General features: G+C 33.7%; 1 protein-coding gene across 2 annotated transcripts; it reads left to right on the forward strand.

Annotated features, from left to right (window-relative positions):
- Positions 1-640: 640 nt before the first annotated feature.
- Positions 641-21,117, forward strand: LOC128180958 (cadherin EGF LAG seven-pass G-type receptor 2-like). Of its 2 annotated transcripts, XM_052849173.1 has the most exons (20): positions 641-891; positions 1,264-1,440; positions 10,886-10,973; positions 12,391-12,462; positions 13,296-13,501; positions 13,774-13,863; positions 14,252-14,362; positions 14,476-14,574; positions 14,938-15,069; positions 15,292-15,373; positions 15,526-15,617; positions 15,783-15,959; positions 16,409-16,464; positions 16,651-16,735; positions 17,206-17,328; positions 18,097-18,152; positions 19,076-19,354; positions 19,584-20,043; positions 20,209-20,244; positions 20,625-21,117. In XM_052849173.1, the coding sequence occupies exons 3-19, from the start codon at positions 10,907-10,909 to the stop codon at positions 20,242-20,244; spliced, it is 2,223 nt and encodes a 740-aa protein (XP_052705133.1). In that variant the 5' UTR covers positions 641-891; positions 1,264-1,440; positions 10,886-10,906; the 3' UTR covers positions 20,625-21,117. The 2 variants fall into 2 exon arrangements, with proteins under 2 accessions (XP_052705133.1, XP_052705132.1); XM_052849172.1 differs by lacking the exon at positions 20,209-20,244 and having other exon boundaries at positions 645-891.
- The last annotated feature ends 143 nt before the right edge of the window (positions 21,118-21,260 follow it).

The following is a 21,260-nucleotide window of genomic DNA, read 5'->3' on the forward strand; positions in this document are numbered from 1 at the left end:
GTTTGTTTGTCTGTTGATTACAGTATCCGATGCTATTTGTACGCTATTATGACGTACATGTGTACTCGGCTATATTATGGACGTTAATCTAATTTCTACCAGGATTTCACATTTGAAACTTTTCAATTTACACCTTAGGCACAATATCAACATCGACTTACATAAAATCGAATTTGGGAATCAAGAATTAATTTTAAAATGTTATGTTCAGAGTATTTGATCATATGCTTGAAAGCTGTAATAAAAAAAATTTCAATCGTTGAAATTCGCCCATGAGATAAATAAATCTACACTATTTAATTCAATGAAGAAGATTCAGAATGACAATTTGATGTCTTTTCTGATTTAACAAGGTAGTTTATGGGACTTTTTACAAAACATGCGAGGCTTTTAACGCTTCTATGCCAGGAGCCAGTCGACCCGTGTATCTCCTTTTACTTATAGAAGACATCCATTAAATACCGAACAAACTACACCGTGTTACCACGTACATCACTTTATTGTACCACTGTTTCCCAAAATTCAATTATCCCTGTCCAAATTTTTACGCTCCGGTGACTTTTTTTCCACTTCACCTTATATTTGTCGTTTTCATTGTGACCTATCCTCGTCTCTGATTGGCTGGGAATTTATCACTTACAAGTTCGTCTGCTCCGCTGGTTTTCGTCGGCGTGAAAAAGATTTCTGTGGCCTTTATTTAGAAATTTTTCTTTCAATAATATCCCGTCGATGTTTTGCTTATTTCGCTGTTGATCGTTTGTTTACAAGACTCTCGAGTGTTTGCAAAGGAATTTTATTCTCTCTTTTTTCAGTGTTTTGTTTGAATTGGAGTTATTAAAAGAGTCATCTCAATTCCAGTTCATTTATGGAATATTAAAACGACACACATCGGTAAGCATAGCGAAACATGGTGCATTTATATCACTTATGCTCTGTAGATCTGATACGATAAAAAAATGTCATTCGGTTTAACAAGTTACCTATCTCATTCCATATACTCAGATTCTCAGATTAAGGCACGTCTTTTCAAAGCTACGAAAAAAGAACATTCTGAGACAAGAAACTGGGCATCTCATGCCTTTTATAAGTAACAGAATGTGATTTCTTGTTTTGCATTGAGTCTTTTCCTTTTTTCTCCTCTGTTGACTTTAACTGACACCCGATTCTGCGCCAGTCAAACTGACATTGCATAGGCCTCAGTGTTCACAATAGCGCTCTATCGCCGGAATCCAGCACAGCGTGATTCCATAGCTTCTTTTACAGGGTCGGGAAATCTATCACAGAGAATGACTTAACAAGGAATTAACTCTGATCGTCTTTATCTGGACTACACGACAAAGAGTCCAGATTATCCAAAAATGGGGATTTGACGGGGAATTCCACCCGATTCTATTTGTCATATCACGTGGACGTGAATTCAATACAAATCTTATGTAACAGGTATGTATAATGTTACCTATGTATGTAGTTTATAATTAAATGGGTATCTTATTTAATTCTATAAGGGCTCAATCCCCATCTATACTCTCGACATGAAAACATTTTTTTTAAAAACCCAGTTTTCTGGACACGGATGTATAAATGAATGAAAGGAACTTGCTGGGGTTGGGACAGCTAATGGTTCTAAATTGATGGGTGTCGAAGCTCAGTAGTTCATACTTGAAGGCTTGTGGAACCCAGCCTTTATGTATCGTAGTACATTCCCACGGTTCTTTCCTGCTTCATAACAAATTCATACGAAAATTGTCAGTTTTAAATTCCCTGCCAATTGCATAACGTACAAAGTAAACTCTACATGCATGGCTTAGGTCCTTTTCATATAAGGTGTTTGTCTGTTTAATTATGCATACAATCAGATTTTGATTTTGAACTCGTTACAAGTAAATTGGAATTCACCCGGAGGCAAATCTTGACACATACATTTACATTGTACATGTATTGAAGATACCTATAGAATATTGAAGTTGCGTAACTTTTTGTAAGGTTGTCGGTTTGCCATTATTTTGATTATCTTAATTGAGTCTTTGATGAAAGGATTTTGTAATCTAAGCTACTGAAGTGGATTATCAGTCCCCATTGACTTAATATAATCCAATTACTTTGTTGATAACGAAACAACCAAGTTCGTGCAATCATTGACTATTGTTCCAAACTGAAGTGTTCCCGACTTGAATACCAATTTGTCACAGTCAAAAAAAATTACCATCTCCTCTCTAATCCTGCCTACAAGAGATTTTCGTTCTTTTACCGCACGACATTACATTATCAATATAAAAAAATAGAATAACAAGCTTGTTAATAGTATAATTGTCGGGGGTTTAAAAATGCTTAAGTGCTGTAACAACTTTTGCAGGCGCATTCGTCAATTTTCACAATCCATTTACTCTACGCATTAAATCTGTTGGCCCAAGGAATGAAATTCAAATCAGAAACCAATTATTGACATGAAACCTTGTTAAATATCATACACTAATATTCGCTACAAAGTATATAGAGAGGGGTCCGCTTGCCGAACACTAGGGCTATGAGGACTATTTCTTTGTAACTCAAGACGGCCAAACAGCGGCATTTTCTTTCAATTCTAAAACATGAAATATGGAGATATAACACCCTCCTTATGGTAACCCAGCATGATTTTAAGTGGTTTTGGATTAATGAAAATTGAAAAGGTGTTCTCCAGGTGTTTATCTACGTATGCAGATAGATAAAATCTAGTCCGTGGTAAATGGCGAATACAAAACCTTGAAGAAGTTTCAACTTTGTAGAGAGAATCTCTCACACATCACGCAGTTTTGAATGTCTCAATTTTTATCTTGTATGTAATATTCTGCACAAAATATTATTACTTGAGATTCAATATAAAGACAATATATCTTTAATGCATAGAAATTTATTGCATTGCGGTAATTGCATAATAAACGTTATTGGGTTATGTACCCTGTCATATCTTCATATCTCTATCACCAGAAGCAAGCCATTTAAGGAAAGCATGGAACAAGCACCGTTTTTTATTTCTCTTTATTGAAAAATATGTAATGATTATTATTCAGAATGTACGTTGAGCCTGAATTGTCTAGGCCTCCGTCAAAGGCTCATGATACGAGAAACAGGCGTGACAAGAGGCAATAAATTGTGAAGGAAATGATAGAGCGAGGATTACATGCATTCTTAATGGACCTATGTCAAGTGAATAGCGTTTGATTCTTCAATCTTTTCTTCCCAGAATGACAAGATGTCGGTAGTTTTGATTCCATTTCCTCATATTCCAAACGCAGGTTTGTTGGTACTGTTGCTACATTCCTGCAGCTGTGTCTTTTGAAGTTTGCTGTGGCGTGCTATACCGTAACTTATTGCAAAGACACTGCGCAATTCAAAATTGTTGTTTTATAATGAGTTTCATATTGGGTTATGCAGGCATGGAGGGTAATATAAAAAGCCAAAAGGATTAGAAATTGAATAGAGAATAAGTGGTCACAAGCAATGATTCGAAAATCTATCCCTCTTTTTACCGTGTTATTGGAAACCCGTGTTTGGTCTCCTTTATTAGTTTTCATTTGCTGTTTAACCCACGTCACCCCTCGTTTTTCCACTTTTCAACGCCGAGAAAATAAGAGTCCCAGAGGAGAGGTCTCTGTTATTTACGTGGACGTATCTTTAATTACTCTGTTCGGGAGGACTATACGTTATTCAAGTGGCTGGGTGCACTAGCTGGGATGCTGAGATTTGTATGGTATATTCTTTCATTAAACTACTGTAATCTAGCGGTGAATTAAGAGGGGTTGAGTAGGGACACGGAAGACAAAATTAATGAATAATCAATCAGAATTGATAGAAATTGCTTTGAGCCGTGCTTTATTAAATCATTGGTATTAGCTCGGGAAAAAAATACGACCCTATCTCGACAATTCAATAACCCACTAACTCCTTTGTTTCTAATCTTATCGTTTATTTTGCATGGTTAATAATCAAGCTACAATTGCCCAATGGCGAATAAAAAATAAACAGAATTGTTGCTTTTATTGACTTTCAACCGTGAACCCGTATCCTCTTTCCTTGAATACAAATATTTTATATTTATTGACAATGTTTTGTGTTACTGATATTTTCAATTTGTGTAATTTACATTGTAGTACAAAAATAAACATGGAAGTAGTAATTAAAGCTATGGACATTCTAAACCATTTCGGCTGGCACCATTTTATCTCCGATTGCATTTCTCACTTTTTTTTTATCAGCTTCCTCAATTTATGATAACGTATATCTACACATGACCTTTTCTTAGTTATAGTTACAATGTTTCAAAGTACAATATTCACAGTCAATACCATATACATAAAAACGAGAGAAAAGTGAACGATTTTATGCAGAAGAAACTCATGTTTTTTTTTTCTTTTGCAACTTAGTAAGATTTGGAACACATCGACAAAAGGGGGCATAATGGTTCAAAAGTGGGCATATTAGTTAAACAAACTTTCTACATAAAATGTTCATTACTTCCGGAAAAGCATTTTTTTTTTTAAAATATGATCAGTTAGATATGGATGAGAATTAAACTCGTAAGCTCTTCATATCTTTTTCCGATCTTTGTGTTAATATCTCAGGCTTAAACGTCCATATCAGACAACTGAAACCTAATACCGCCAGGAGACAGCTCTTCCTGATGATAATGTCCATTCCATGATTATTGGTAGCTATGGTTACATGGAATTGGCTGGATACAAAGGACATTAAGATAGGATTCCATTGTTATTGGGGAACAATTCCTTCATAGTGGATAGATTATGGAACATGCGAAATTGCAATATAAATTTCCATAATTATAACCATCACTACTATAATCATCATCATCATCATCATCATCTTCTTCTTCTTCTTCTTCTTCTTCTTCTTCTTCTTCTTCTTTGGTGAATGCCTCTTATACATACTTTACATACCGGTATTTTATTCAAATTTATTACGCATAGTAAAAAATATCAAAGATTTTTGTTTAGGATCAGGGGACCAAAACACATATTACTTGTATTGTCTGTTTTTCTTGTCGCTTTTTGATAACAATTCAATGAATATATTTGACGGATTATAAAAACTGTCACCGTTCGATCATATCTGACACATTTGCATATTTTTGGTTAAACTTAATTTAAAACAATAAGACACAATAGGTATAAGAAATTTAATCAATTTATATATAAATCAGTTTCTCTGCCAAATGATATGTCCATCTTTACGGTATAGAGTAATGTATTAAACTCTGGTCATAAGTTAGTACAGTGGGGCCTCAGATATCCGGACGCCAGATAACCGGACGCTTCAATTTACGGACGATTTTATTTGGGAACCGATTTTTTATACGTTATTTTGTCTCATTTATCCGGAATTCCGAGTTCCGGATCCGGACCGTCTATTTTTACCACAAAATACTGATTTACTACTAATCTTGCTTCATTTAACCGGACGGTTAAATTTGATGATATCCCACTCAGTATAAAAGATTACCCCTGTCAGTTAAGTTTCACACCTTTTTTACGTGCTAGACCCTCATGAGTAGCTTGTATAAACACCGACTTCCTAAATCACTTTCAAAATTAGCGACAGTGCTGGCCAGTGAGGATTAGTCACGCCTCACAGCACGTGGCTTGGATATCTTAACCTGAGCACCTCTCAAGTGCCATCGCTTTTTTAAACATCCCTGTATTTCAAATAAAAACATATGCTTATTTATCTTGAAAACTAGAACGTTTTACAAAGCTTTGTGTTTTATCTCCCTATTCAAACGTTATTTTAAAACGAATTGTCTCATGAATGCCTTGTTAGACTAAGTCAAATGCAGAATAAACAGGAAGAAAACAAAATGAAAGCATGTCAACTAATCGGAAGAGCATTGGTGGATCTTGCAATTTTCCAACTAGTAAACGTTAATTTTATCAATAAAATTGACTTTAGTTAAAAAAATAGAAAATGAATTTTAAAAAATAAATCAATATTTGTGGAAATTGGCATTTCTAGAAATACATAGTTGAAACATTACGTACATGTAAACATGGTAAATGCCAGGGCACATATCAATTAAGGTAGATTCGGTTATCATTATAGTCCGATTAATATTTCATGACAAAATAATAAAATAAAGCGGGGTTCTTTATATTTAAAAATGTTCATATCAACGGACAACTCTATTATGTGTTGATATTTGGTATGAAAGGCAAAAAAAAAACCCACTGGCCAGTAGCGACACTGGGAGCCATTGTATACAAATATATTATCATTCATAACAACAATAACACATTTCAGATATCCGGATGCTTCACCTATCCGGACGATTTGGCTTGAGAACGAAAGCGTCCGTATAACTGAGGCTCCACTGTAATTAAATTACAGCTTCGGGGAATACTATTTATACTGTTGCCATGGTTATAATTGTGTTTTTCATGTAGTGTAGCTTTAAGGTTTTACCGTATTTCTAACTGGACAAGGAAGACAGAAGCTTTCTGTCATCATACTGATCTAGAGAAGACATAATAACATCTAATAATTCCCTCGAACAACGGTTCAAGTTCCGTTCGTCGATTTCCGGGGTCTGTATTTGGGAGTGCGGAAAAAAATAACGTGGAAAGATTGCACTCCACAATTATCAACATCGCACACATTGGCAGGATATTTTGGGGGATCTTCTTAAAGACCATCTGTATAACATACTTTTTAAAAAAACGTTGCACATAATGTACATGTTGGAGGCTTGTGTTTAATATATAGCAGGTCGTGTTCTTAGATTAAGTTTTCATAGGGACTTTATATAGAACCATTTTAACAAGAGCTTGGACTTTGGGTAGTTGTGTCAAACAGCAATGTGACGTAGATCTGTCTATTTCATTGCTGGCCACTCAGCCAAGGCTCTGTGAAATCAACAAGATGTGTCTGGCTTCTGAGCTTAGACTACGCAATCTGTGTATATTTCACTTGAAACCAGCATCAATTAAACTTGTTTTGACGCAAGAAATTGATAGTTACGTCTTATCAAAAGTCCAAGGTATTGTTAAAATGGTTCTATTTTGCGGCGATCGTTGGACTAGCTGCAGACAAAAGTAGCTGAGCTACTGAACGACTCCTATCCTCATATATACTACCGTATTAACTATTGTAACCTTGTTGTATATCCTTTACATCAATTAATAAATCTCAATATCCATTAATTGGATGACCCTTTTCTAAAATGCATTCTCATAAATGACTTGGAACCTTCCATCTCCAACATCATTTTTCCTATACTCTTTTTGTTTTCTCGTACAAATTCTTTTAAAAAACCACAGATGCATGTAAATCATTCAGTGGTATGCAGAGCAAAGTGATATTTAAGTGATGTTTTTGAAGTTTCCACCTGGTACGTACTGGGTTTTACATGTAAACAGACGAGAATGTTGAGGACAGTTGGCATTTATATCTTGAGATGAAGTTCAGCGTACTTTACGTCAGGGGACCGATTTACGACAGTTTAATCACTGACCACACAGAAAAATATGACAACGCCAGATGTTTAACTAGTATCCAGCGTTATGGACTATTGTGATATCGATTGTTTTTGATGTCCCAGTGGTATCCTATCTTAATTATAGGGTGTTATTACACAGTAAACACCCTCTTATCTTACTTACTTTAATCTGGTAATGTACCCAATTGACAACAATATTCGTCTTGTTTTATGCATAAGTTCGTCTTGACCTTACGTTAACGTTTATTGTTTTATTTTTGCGTTAGTTTTGTTTTGATAATGCCATATTGCTTTTTATTTCCGTCACACATTGTACAGTGTTCAGTTTAGAAAAATCTAACTGATACTCTTCATTGGATTTTGTTAAATAGTATTATATAGTTACATGAAGCAGCTTTTGCATAAAAAGTTAACTAGATTAATTAGTTGACGAATAAACAAGTATTCTAATTGTTTTTAAAACTTCGACATCACTATTGATTCTGAAACATGTTAAAAGAAAATTAAACGACAAAATTCAACAAAAGGGGGAAAAAATCCCGCAAAAGTGAAATTCCAATTATGTCAACGCATTATAGATTGGTATTGATGGTGATGTTTTAGATTGTCCAGTCCAATTTTTAACTGTGACAATGAATTTGGCTTACTGTTGAGGAATCACTCTCTATAGAGTTCTTCCAGGAAGTGGTACACGGCTTTTGAATTCTCGTGAGTGTTTTATGGCGCTGTCCGCGAAGAAATTGGGTTAACACATATTTAAGACCTATTTTAATAGTCCATAATCCCAGGGGATATAGCAACACTTTTGGCTCATTTTTCCACCAAACTTTACTCCCACTTTTGCAACAAATCATCCAAAACAGTCACTTTAAAACACATTTGCAGTACAATTAGGACGTAGAAAGAAGATAGATATACATATCTTTGCTTTTAAAAATCGATACTGAGACTTACAATATAAGCATCTCTATGGCTTTGTGTTTGTGAGAGGGGGAGACGAAAAAATAAATCTTAATGTTTGAAAGATGTTTGCGGAAAGCAATTTAGAATGGTGTCTTGGTAATCTTTCGTCAATTGCGCCGTAATAATATATTTTGGAAAGTATCGCTTATACCCATGTCACCAGAATGGGACAATAAATGGAAATTATTCAACGCTAAAATTCGTCCTGCTCTCATTGTGTCAGACCATTGTGACACAGTATCCCTCCCTTGGGAAACTCAGAGACAAAACTAGGTCTCGATTTGCCAAACCGTTTTAAAAGTTTTAAATAAGTGTATAGAATTAAATGAATGATAGAACACCATACCCTGTTATTTTCCCTCTGTTGTCATTGGCATTTTAAATTTTTTCTCTTTTTTTTTTTTAATTTTCGCAGTCATGTTAGCGTGTCTCTTATAAAACATAACAAAACCTCCGTGGTTTTATATCATTTTACGTAATGCATAAGGGAGTTGGATATAACAAATGCAGAAAATACGGTCTGTACAATTTATTTTCAATGCCATTCTTGGCATTCTCAAGCAACAAACTTGAGTTCAGGTGGAAAGTCTCCGTTTTATAATTGAACAATAATGAAAACAGCGCTATTGAATTTTTACTCAATTTAGAAATCATCAAAAAAGCGACTAGCTTGCTGCGGTGACTTTTCGCTGTTGTTATTTTAAGTAAAAAAAAAAACCACAGCGACAACTTAATCTTACTGCAAAAAAATTTGAGATGCAAAATGACGCTTCAAAGGAACACTCAGATATTAGAATCGCTACAGATTATGTTGTCACAAATTATCGTAGGGACCACTGCAATATGATATTGATCACAATTAGATATTGGCTGCCTATAATAATTCACTGGCTAACGCTTAACGCCGTATCAATCCCATCTCTCAACCATTGCTTTGTCTGTTTCTTTATTACCCAAAAATAATTATTGCAGAAAATAAATCATAGCAGAACACGAAATGTCCAACAGAATTAAAAATTCTCTCGATCACGAAACATTGGCCTTTAATCTTAAAAAGTTATTGCCAAAAACGAGGATCAATATCCCCTCGCTACGGCTTTGATGAAAGTTTCAGTGGAAAAAAAGTGATGTTCTAGCTATGATTAATGTCAATTTTTCAATTGGATTATGCTGTAGGGAATCTGATGTCGCCTAACTTTAGACCGCCACTGTATCATGATTATTTTTTCATTATCATGTAAATTAGAAAAAAGAGTAAGGGAAAAAATCTGAGTCATAATCGAATGCATTGGATTTAAAGTGATGCGACAAAAGTCAACAGTTTTGTTGACTTACAATTGGAACAGCCCAAACACATGTACGTGATGATGTAATCCAAAGCTGAAGTGTGAATTGATTAAAACCAAGGAATGCAAACAACTTTGGGCAAATTTGGAATCCTCGAATTAAACTACCTTGAACATGTCTAGCGAAGGTATTGCATGTCAAATGGTTTAAATCACTCATCCTTCAATGCAGACTTGATTACAAGTTTACTTTTTAAAGATATGCTTGTAGTTTAAATGCATGCCATTCAATACTTTGCAGTGGGACAATTAATGTAAAAAAATATCCAGAAACCAGTCAAAACTTTTCTCGGCATTGCAAGACTTATCCAATCTGTCGCATATGTTGGAAACATGGGTATTGCAACAACATTGAAACATGGCCGCCAATTTTAGATACGACGGAATCTTAGATGGCGTGTATTCTTGTTTTTTCTTTCAATTTAAGATGATCTAGATAGAGTGTTTATTTCATGACATTTCAAAACATAATTGAGATTCATAATAATGATTCTATTCAAGATTTTGGTCAATTATAGCATTCAACTTCACGCGGAAAGTGACAGACCTATCACTGTTTGTCACTTTGCCACTACGAAAAGTTTAAAAAAGGACGCCAAAGTTCATGTTATTATGAATGTTAAAGCATCTTAAATACATTCAAGGAAGCCTCTGATTGTTTCTAAGCACGCAATACACCATGAGAAGAGAATTCCGCACTGTGGGTTTTAATACCAAATTGTCGGCGACTAAATAAACCGGCGGTGACCCTAAAAGACATTCGTTTTTATCCGATCGTCTCTACCCATTCTTTATTACTCAGCTCACAGCTGCTGAATTTTTAATGCTATTAAGATGTAAAGATTAAACTTGTTTACGCGAACTAGTACTTGTTCCTTTGCTTATTAGATTCCTTATTTAGATAGCAGAAAAAATAAACATAGCACTTTAGATTTTTTGAAATACGTAAATAAGACAATACAATAAAGGTCCTATGAATTATTTTTCAAAATTTGGTCGAAATTGTTTTTATCATTATAAAAATTCCATATAAATAAACTATTAAATTTGGCTTGAATGTGCATCTTATTTTTTATCAATTTTTTTTCAGAGGTGAAGTTTTAAAGGTAAAATGAAGACGCCTTTGACCCTTTTGTTGATATTAATGGTTCGCTTGAGATGTACTTCAGCCATAGTTGGTAAGTTTAGAAAACGATATACACAACTGCTATAATGGTTTACAAAATTTATAAGATTCTTTTAAATCAAAATTTAATCTAAATTTTTTCAAGGGACACACTATATGGAGAGAGGTTTAAGTTCTATTTCTTACACTTAAATGGAATAAATTGATGGCAAACTTTATACCCTTTCTTATCATAACTTGTTAATCTTACAACAAAAATGACGTTTTGTTTGCAACTGACGTGATGATACAACCTGAGTCTTTCTGTTCTCTGACCCTCAATCAAACCATCCAAAATAAAAACGGACGAAATCGATCAACAAAAAATCTTTTCTTTATCGATGCTTTAGTCTACACTTTGGACAAATCTGGACTTTACGCCAATTAGTCGCCATCCATCAGGGGATTTTTCCCCTCTATTGATCGTGATATACAAGGAACGGTGGTTTGAACTTGTTAGGGCTTCATCACGCGAGATTAAGCGGGGCCCCTTGACGTCCAAAACATCACATTCGTCTTCATCAGGTCGATCGTTTGTCGCTCCGAAAGAGATCGTCTGGTCAACTATTCATTTGGACCAAAATCAATCGTGAAATTGTTTCTATTAGTTTAGTTGGCCTGTGATCTTATTATTAGAGGTATACATCCGCAAACTGCAATCATTAGAAATCTATATAGAGTTTTTACGAAGTAACGTTGAAGACCGTTATTTTAAAGAAACCTAAAAATTATACTAATCTTATAGTCCCCATCCTTTGCCTCTTTTTTGTTAGCTCACTAATGAGTGAGCTCTGGTAAATTTAGTTGTCATTGGAATTTTGGTTTTATTATGTTTCGCTTTAAAACCACTAACAGTTCCACAAATGCTTAATAGCGGTTGCAATCTTAACACCGATAGCAAAAGAACTATAACATTGTTACTTTCATCTTTTAATGTTATACCAATAACTGTTAATTGATTATAAGAATTGTTTCCATAAAGGATACAGATAAAAACGGGAAAGAGATGAACGTAGTTTGATATAGCTGATTGACTCAAAGAGAGTTAAAAGTCTAAGTTATAAAGATATTGGTAATTGGTACAAACCAATTTATATGACTTTGATAGGTATGCAGATATATTTAGAGGTGAGAAGGTATTCACGATTGCTTCGATGTGATTTTTAAGATTTAGAAAGTTCACATATGGAATGTTTGTAAATATGTACTACATTCTATAGCATTTACAGGTAGTAAAGTTACCAAATAAAAGACCCTGTACCCCTTCCTCTTTCCCGGCAAACAGAATTATCCTTATCTGTCACCCCCCCCCCCCCCCTCCCGGATCGGCGCATGTACCTAGATATGTCTTGGAGTTAATAAAACTGATCGTGCATGACCGAACACTTTCTATTTCTACGTGTAACGTGTATCTTTTTATTAATTTGCAGACCCTTGTACATTTTCTACGGAATTCATGTATGACCTATTTATAAGCGGAATACCAGAAAACCAGCCAGTGGGTAAGTTATTCATGTGATACTACATGAAGTAAACAAACAAAACCTTAATGAATGTCGTGCATATGCAATAATTGTAAAATGAAAAAAAAAGACTCTGATAAAATTAATTTTTCATTCAAATTTGTCTGTGTTTCCTTATGAATTCTTGTTGACATTAATTTAAATGTTTTTTTTACATTTTTGAAAAACATTAAAATGTTATCAATAATTTTGTATTATTGTGTTCGAATATGTTGTACAAATTTAAAGTTAGGAAAAGATAAAAACACTTAATGTGAAATAAAATGGACAATTAAAGAATATAAAAACAAAATGATTACATTATGTACACGTACATGTAGAACAAATCTTAACAAGATTGTTAAAGGAGTTTGTAAACCAACTCATAAAGTATATTAAATAAATAATGAAAAAAATTGGAATTACATGTATTGTGATAAATGTTTTATGGATGTGGGTGTAATTAATCTGACCCAAATTTGTAGCTATAGACAATGGGATTATAAAAAATTGATATCATTGTAAAAGATGTGAGAAAAAAATTACTTTTAACAAGATAATAAAGAATGATAGTATGTGGTATTAATCTGGCATGTAGCAAGATTTGTAAAACAGGATAGTATGTGGGATTAATGTTATCAGGAATTTTATGGAATCCTAACAAGATTGTAAAAATGAGATTAATCTAGTTAGAAACCTTTTCAAGATTTGATCATGAAAGATTTTTTCCGGAATTATTCTAACCAATTGGAAGATTTGAAAAATGGGAGTATGGGAAATAAATCAAATCAAAATTTGGCGAAATATCAGTTTTATGGCTTTTGTATCATCAGGGTCTGTCATCGCGGTATTGCCGCTGAATGGGGGTCAAGGGGAAGTGACTCTGACCCAGACCCCCAACCCCTACCTCCACCTTGACCCCATTTCTCGCAATATCTCGATCACCAAGGAACTGGACACGGACAAAGACGACAACGGAAATCAGATGTCCAACCTCATCCTACAGGTCATGTGTATGCCGTCCGAGACAACAAGAAAGGTGAGATATAGTTACCTGAAAGATGAGAAATATTTACGTGAAAGATGAGAAATATATACATGAAAAGTTAGAACTATTTACATGAAAAATGAGAAATATATTCATGAAACTGAAGGTGTATTATATTTACGCAACAGATCAGATTTCATAACAGGACCAGAAACACAATAAAATCGTCATCGCTTCTAAGACTTTGCTAGTATTGTTGTATAGTATTTAAGTAGAATACATGTATGCGCTAAAGGGAGAATTTTTTTGATCTTTTTTTGCAGAGTTCCTTGACAGTGCGGGTTATATTAGAGGACATCAACGAACACAGACCGATGTTTCCTAAAAATCATTACATCATCAACCTACCAGAGGTAACGGACTCAGAAAATGTCTAATGTAATAAATAGATACAGGTGTATAAATTAAAACTTACCAATGTCAGAAGTTCATATAAAACTATTTTGAAATTGGTATTTCATTAAGGAATTGTTTTGAAAATCATGATGTCGATTCAGATATGCTATAAAAGCCCTAGCTTGCACGACTTTGAATTATCAACTAGCAACAAGTCTAACATTTTTTGGTCATATATTTTTTTTTTAGAAAAAGCAAAACACCCCAACACCCCTTCCCCCCCAAAAATATAAATAAAAAAGGCAAAGAATGCATGCCAGGGTAAATTATCAAAATTTCAAACGTTAATACCAATCATGTTCTACCAAGTTTCACGACATTCGGTTCATTATCATCTTTTTCTAGGACACCCCTGTGGACACCGTGGTGTTTCACGCCGTCAGTGTGACGGACCAGGACGGGGGAGACACTGGAAACGACAACATCCGGTACAGCATCCTGCCGGGCTCGTACTCGGTATGTCTTCATTTTATTCTCCACCATGCATATATGTGTACCAGAAGTAAATTGCAGGAACTGTTGGTTCACGTATGGAAAGTGATATTCATGTTCTTTTTTGTTTCTTGTAGAGTTATTTTGATATCCATATGTTGAAAACTGAAATAACATTAAAGAAACCGCTGGATTATGAAAGTGTCCATTCCATGACCATAGAAATAGAGGCTAAGGTAAAAGGAACGATGTTTATTTGGATTCATCTCTCTCTCTCTCTCTCTCTCTCTCTCTCTCTCTCTCTCTCTTTCTCTCTCTCTCTCTCTCCCCATTCAAAACAACTCAATTTTTTATTTCTATGTCGGTATAGGATCTTTATTGTATCTCTACGCAACGCTCAGACCCATTTTGTAGAGAAAGAGAATAATTATCAGCGTTCATCATTTGAATTGTGCATTCAGTTTTTGTAAGAATAAAAGTACACGAGGAACACTGAGCGCCGATGACAGATGTGATAACCGCCTCCTATCTACTCAATAAACACGCAATTATACTTGTATTGTTATTTTATTTGGGTTTCTTTCTTTATTTTCTTCAAGGACAACCCTAAATATGGCGAGCCACTCAGCTCCAAGGCTTTTCTCACGTTTAATATCACTGATGTGGACGATCTAAACCCGAAGTTTACTAATGATACCTATACTGTCCGTCTTGATGCGGACACACTGCCAGTAAGGATCAGCCAGCTACATTAGATTTTTAACAAGATTAAAAATCATGGGAAATTTTGCGAGCTCGAGAGTTTTTATTTTTGCATTGAATACGCAAGAGTAAAATATGCATACTAGTATTTACAGTTACATGTATTATCTATCCATTCTAAAAGTTGAATCAAATAATTTTTTTGTATTTTTAAATTTTGAATAAATAAATGATTCTTTATTTTCTACCAGGGAAGTCTTGTTCGCATTAATCCACCAATTCGAGCCAACGATGGAGACAGTTTAAATGCCTCTATCAAATATGAGCTTTTTGGTGAGTAAAATTCATTATGTTTATAAACTTAATCTCAAAAGCTATAAATATTGTTAGAGGTTTGTTTCTATTTTATCGCTCTCTATTGCCTTATTGCAACTTTTTGTTAGATATATAGTATAATATTGTGTATTTTTCATCTTTGTGAACAGATCCAAAGAATCGGTTTGTAATAGATGCCACGACAGCCGAAGTCAGCGTTAATGACAAGCTATCTGAAGGACAACCAACTCTTGTGTTAAAGGTACTTAGACATCCATCTCAAATACGTAACTACACGATCCGGAATAGATATTTTATCTGATAGATGTCAAAGATATAAATATTTATATTTTTGTCAGCATTCAAATTATAACTATTTATAAGCATTATGTATTCGCGTAATATCTAACATTATTACAAATTTCAGGCGATACAGAGGGACAACCCCATTCGACAGGGCGTGGCCTTGCTCCAGATCATTATCATTGGACAGGGCAATAGTTTGGGGCCATCTTTTGCACAGCCTCGATATCATGCTGTTGTTTCTGAAAACGAGGCTGTTGGGACAACTGTAATTACGGTTACAGTAACCGATTACGACCAGGTACAATATGAATCCATTTTACATAACATTTGTTAAAAAATGATGAAATATCGCAGATAATCTGATTAAATACATTATTATTACAGATAGTTCAATTTGGGTTTAAAAATACGGATGAAATGTTTTTCTTTTCCTCTTCTTTGAACATTACTGTCACTCAACAGTTTGTAAAATGGAAATATTTTAAACTGTTTATTGCCGCAAGTATCCAAATGCTCACTTAACGGTATCTGTCGATATCCCGGGGTGTTTAATTTTGTTTACGCACACGCACACGGGCCCTAAGTGGATTGCTCGTTTCCCAATATATATATATATATATATATATATATATATATATATAGTCAACTTAGTGTCCCTCTTACTTTAATTATTAATTACAAGAGGAACAGTTTTAATTAAACGTTTACAGTTTGTTAACCAGTTTGAATATGATTTCTTTGATGTAGTGGAATTCTCTTCGTTACTCCATTGGTCTCCAAGAGCATTTTGCCGTGAACAACAAGTAAGTATACATTTTTAAAAAATTCTCTAAGTTTGTAAATAATAATTCATATTTTACCATATCTTACGAACTGAGAAAATAAAAGGCACATCACCAACCACAACTAAAAAAAGCAAGTTTAGATATAATGTCTCTTACTTGGATTTTTTAAAAAGAAATACAGCGGTATTGTACCTTTAATTTTAGTGGGGATATTCTTATCACAAAGGAATTGGACTACGAGGAACAAAACCAGTTTGTCTTCAACCTCACCGCATCAGATGAGTTCTATGTACGCACTACTTTATTGATTGGTTATTATACTTATAATTACAATTTTACCTGAGAATTGTTTGGTACAATTTTGTTGTTAAAATAGGGCTCAATCTAGTGCAAAACAAGAAAGGTTTAGAAATGATAGGGTTTAGAATTTTATAACTTTATGTACACAGAAAGGTTTTATTTTCAGAGTAAATTCTATTTTCCCATCAATGACTTTTACGATCTATAAGCTCAAAGCAAATTGCACTGAAAGTACATCGTCTTTTTCCTTATGTTATGATTTGCTATTTGCTTTTTTTTTAAATTATTTTTTTCGAATGTCTGTGTTTTTTTATAGTACGTTTTCCAGTAGTTTAGAAAATATAAGCATTGTTATTTATTACATTTACAAGTATGTATAGCCTCCTCGACGTAAAGTTGTGTAAAATCGAGCTAATTATAAATTGGAGCTCTGTTTGACCTTTGAACTGTTGTTTACAGTCGGCATGGACCACCATCACTGTCTCAGTAACGGATGTTAACGACAACAGACCGGAGATCGTACAAAGGGAGATCACTGTGAATACCGAGAGGGTTCAAGGAGCGGAGATCACTGTTGTTGAGGTATTATCATCTTGATTATACACAAATGAATAAAAGAAATGAAATAAAATCTTATAAAGTTATTTCAGAATGGCTTTTATCTATAAGTACAGTTATGTACAACTTACAAGCAGGTTTCATGGCATTTATCGTATATTTAATTTAAACTGTAAAGGATGTTTGAAAAATATAACACTTATCCTTTTGTTGAACAATTTCCTAAACTATACCGGACTTAACTGTACTATTTTACATCAGAAATACCGAAATGAAATAATTCCTCTTAATTCTCACTCTTTAAGAATTCGCATTTATTTAGTGATGAGAGTTACCAGAAAAACTTTAGCTTTAATGTCAAAATTAACTTTAATTGGCAAATAATCATTAAATTCAGGAAGTTTTCAAACAAATAATGGTATACATATATAAGGCATCGCTTTTATGATCATGAATTGACAACCAGTTTTTTTTCGTCCTGCCTTGAAGCAATTTTGAAAGTAAGTACATTCATACCAGTAACCTACACGTATTTGGATATGATAACCCTTCGTACTCAGTGCGATAGTTTTAAACATAATACATCATACACCAGGTTTGTGATCACGAGCATTTTCTTTGTTTCTTTCTCCACAAGACTTTCTTAATTTCAGACCCTGAGTGTTCTTATAAATGCTGAAATCTATCATTCAAATTAATTAACAGTATGCCAGATCATGCACGCCGGGGTGAATTACGTACGCGGGTAATCTTGGTTAAATTGATATGACCTATCGACTGTGTTTATTGTAGGCTGTGGACAGGGATCCGAATAGTTCTCTTACGTTCTCTGTGGTCACTCATAAAAGGTAACAACTTTTTCTTTCACAATTCTCGATTTTTTTATTTAAAAATGTTTTTTTATTGTAATACACTAATTGTCATCGTAATTCCGTAAACCTTTTAATTCTAATCTTTTTAATAAGTGTAATACGTAAAAAAGTTTGTTAATTGAAAATTATCTTCATAAATTTTTAATGTGAAATCAACAGCTAGATTTTTTTTTCATATTACAATTAATATAAATATAATTTAGGTTTAATGGAAATGTTAATAATTAAAACTTGTCTCTCTTTTAAATCCAAAGTGGGTTTTTTGTCAAGGCAACTACATGATCACACGTCTTTGAGTGCATCCTCAGTTTTGCTAAAAGATAAAAAAAACATTCTTAGTATAATTTACGGTTTACGAAGATGAGAATTGAATTAAAAGTAACGATTGATTTCAAATCAACAGATTATTCTAACGAATTGCATGAGCATGTCTTTGAATATATTACCCTTCATTAGAATTCTTGGCTGTTTATTGATTTAGAATCTAAAAGAATTTCAATTAAGGGCGATCTAAGAATTGCATTGGTGATTAAGATATTCTTTTAAAGTTAATTCAGGGTGTTGGTTTTTATGTAAGATCCTTCTATATGCTGCACCCTGAGAACTGAGTATTTTTATGTAGCTATAGAGTAGGCAACCACCACATTTTTAAGAGGGTTGGATGGGTGTGGCTATTTTTTTTTTTTTTAGACTATATTGATCTCATTTAGAAGAAGAGCTCTCTGAAAAGATACTACGAAAATACTCAGATTACAGAATATAGAACTTTTCTTTACTAAATGATAAATCATAGGTATATATCTGATGAGTAATTTGTTGACTATTCAGCCTCCTTAATGCAATATACTTTTCTCGAAGTGAAAGCGATAGTGAGACCTTAATGTTTGTTACTTTTGTAGCCTGTTTGCAGTCTCGCAACAGGGCGTGGTATCGCTGACCGGAAGTAAAGACGACTATGTCCTCGACGAATACAGTGTTGTGATCAGTGTCAAAGATAACGGATCCCCTCAGCTGGAATCCGTCGCCGTGGTAACAGTTGCGTTTCCTGCACGACTGACCAAGAATACGAGCTCTCTGGACATGGCGAGCAGCAACGACCTAATAGCGATTATCTTAGGGATTGTCGCAGCACTACTTCTTTTTGTCATCATTTTTCTCATTGTATACATCATTCGCAGGTAAAAAAAAATACGTTTAAGAATACAGTTCTTTACAACCACGGACCCTTTTTGTGGATTTATGCATGTAATTTGAATTTCAGGACAACTTGAATATTGAAAAGTTAATAAAAACTATTAATATATATGTAAACCTGGACTTTGAAACATAATATGATACTAGTATTTTTTCTCCCTATAGATTAGGCATGGATTTTTTTAATAACTTGTTAAAAAAATTTCATTGCAGACGACAGTATGTCGAAGAGCAGCTTGACAGAGCGAAAATACGTCAGGGTATGGACCCTAGGGGTCTGACATATCAGCGCGGGGGTCCGTCCCCCGACCCCTCCTCCCACATTGACATTAATTTTGACGGCGAGTTGGGAGAAACTTCCGATGTGGACAGCCATACCACGATACAAGACAATCCTCTCAAATATAGACTGGCGACCGCGCGCCAAAATGGCGTCGGTGATATTCAGATAGAGACTGCTGTCGTTCCGTACGACGACAATTACAATGATTACCAGAACTCAAATATGAGAACTTTCCACGTGGAAGAAATCAGTAGCAATAGTGATACCAGTGATAGTACAGGGGACAGCAATAAAATGTTGATGGAAAAACACAGAAAGACCACAAGTGGAAACACCAATTCATTATCGTGGGCCGGATCAAATCCACCGTCTTCCACATTTGGATCAGATGTAAGTACAATGTAAATATTTTAACAATCCACATTTGGATCAGATGTAATAAGAAAATACAGCATATTTTCAAACGCAGTTTTTTTTTACACATATGCATACAAAACAGATATTATTGAGCTTAACATTTTTTCTTACGTTTTGAAACATTGTCACTTTTTGCAGAAGAAATTAATGATGACGTATTATCGCTGTCAATAGGTAAATTGTTGCATGGAGATTGTGAAATGCAACATTAGATTACTATGTGTAGCGAGTTTTCATTTACAGTGAAGTTTGCTTTTTCCTGACCTGATTTATTTTTGGCATCGGTTTTTATCGCATTTTGTGGTTGAGTCGCATGTTTCATTTTATTATTCATTTTTGACTGTTCAGTTGTGAACACATCTTTTATGTGCATCTAATTTTAAACTTTTCAAACTTTTCAAATAAATCAATCAATAATGATTTTGTAAGTATTAAAAGTGTACAATGTATATCGAGATTTATTTTTCTATAATAATGTAGCTACTTTTTCAAATAACGTAATTTATTAATGAAATGAAAGCTATTTCTTATAGTGTTTTTATTTTTCCTTTCAGATCATAGTTCCCGAGGAACATATCAAGAAGGAAAGGCCAGAAATAACGGTGTATTTCTGACATAATTATTATAAACTGTTGACTCCCTATTAATTTCTGAAAAAGGAAATGTTCAAATAAAATAAATTCAGATTGACCATAATGTATGAGAGTGTTTATGCAACATTGCAAAGCAATCATAAAAAATCCAATTTTTTTCAAAGAAAAAAACTTCATATAAATATGTTTATTTTATTGAAAATAACATATCAAATGTTTATGTTTCATAGATTATACGTAATCATAAAAGCCCAAAACCATAGGATGCCATTAATACACATTTCCTTCACATAGTAAGTTAATCACATTTATCATTTCATGATTTGAATAAAAACCAAAGTATTGTCCATACTTTTATTTACTTTCATGGTTTTGTACATTAATTATCTAATATGCTGCATGTACTTCAATTAAAAAAAAGGTTGCAGAACATATATAAATTATAAAAATTAAACTTGTGTTGCTTTTTTTTTTAAACTTTAAGTGTTCTATAATATTTTTAAGGCAATTTTATTTAAAGTTTTTAATTTCAATTGAAATAATATTCAAAACAAATCATGCATTATATATTTTTTAAAAAAGTTTAATTGAATAGTA

Source organism: Crassostrea angulata, chromosome 4, assembly GCF_025612915.1.
Source record: "Crassostrea angulata isolate pt1a10 chromosome 4, ASM2561291v2, whole genome shotgun sequence".
NCBI lineage: Eukaryota > Metazoa > Mollusca > Bivalvia > Ostreida > Ostreidae > Magallana > Magallana angulata.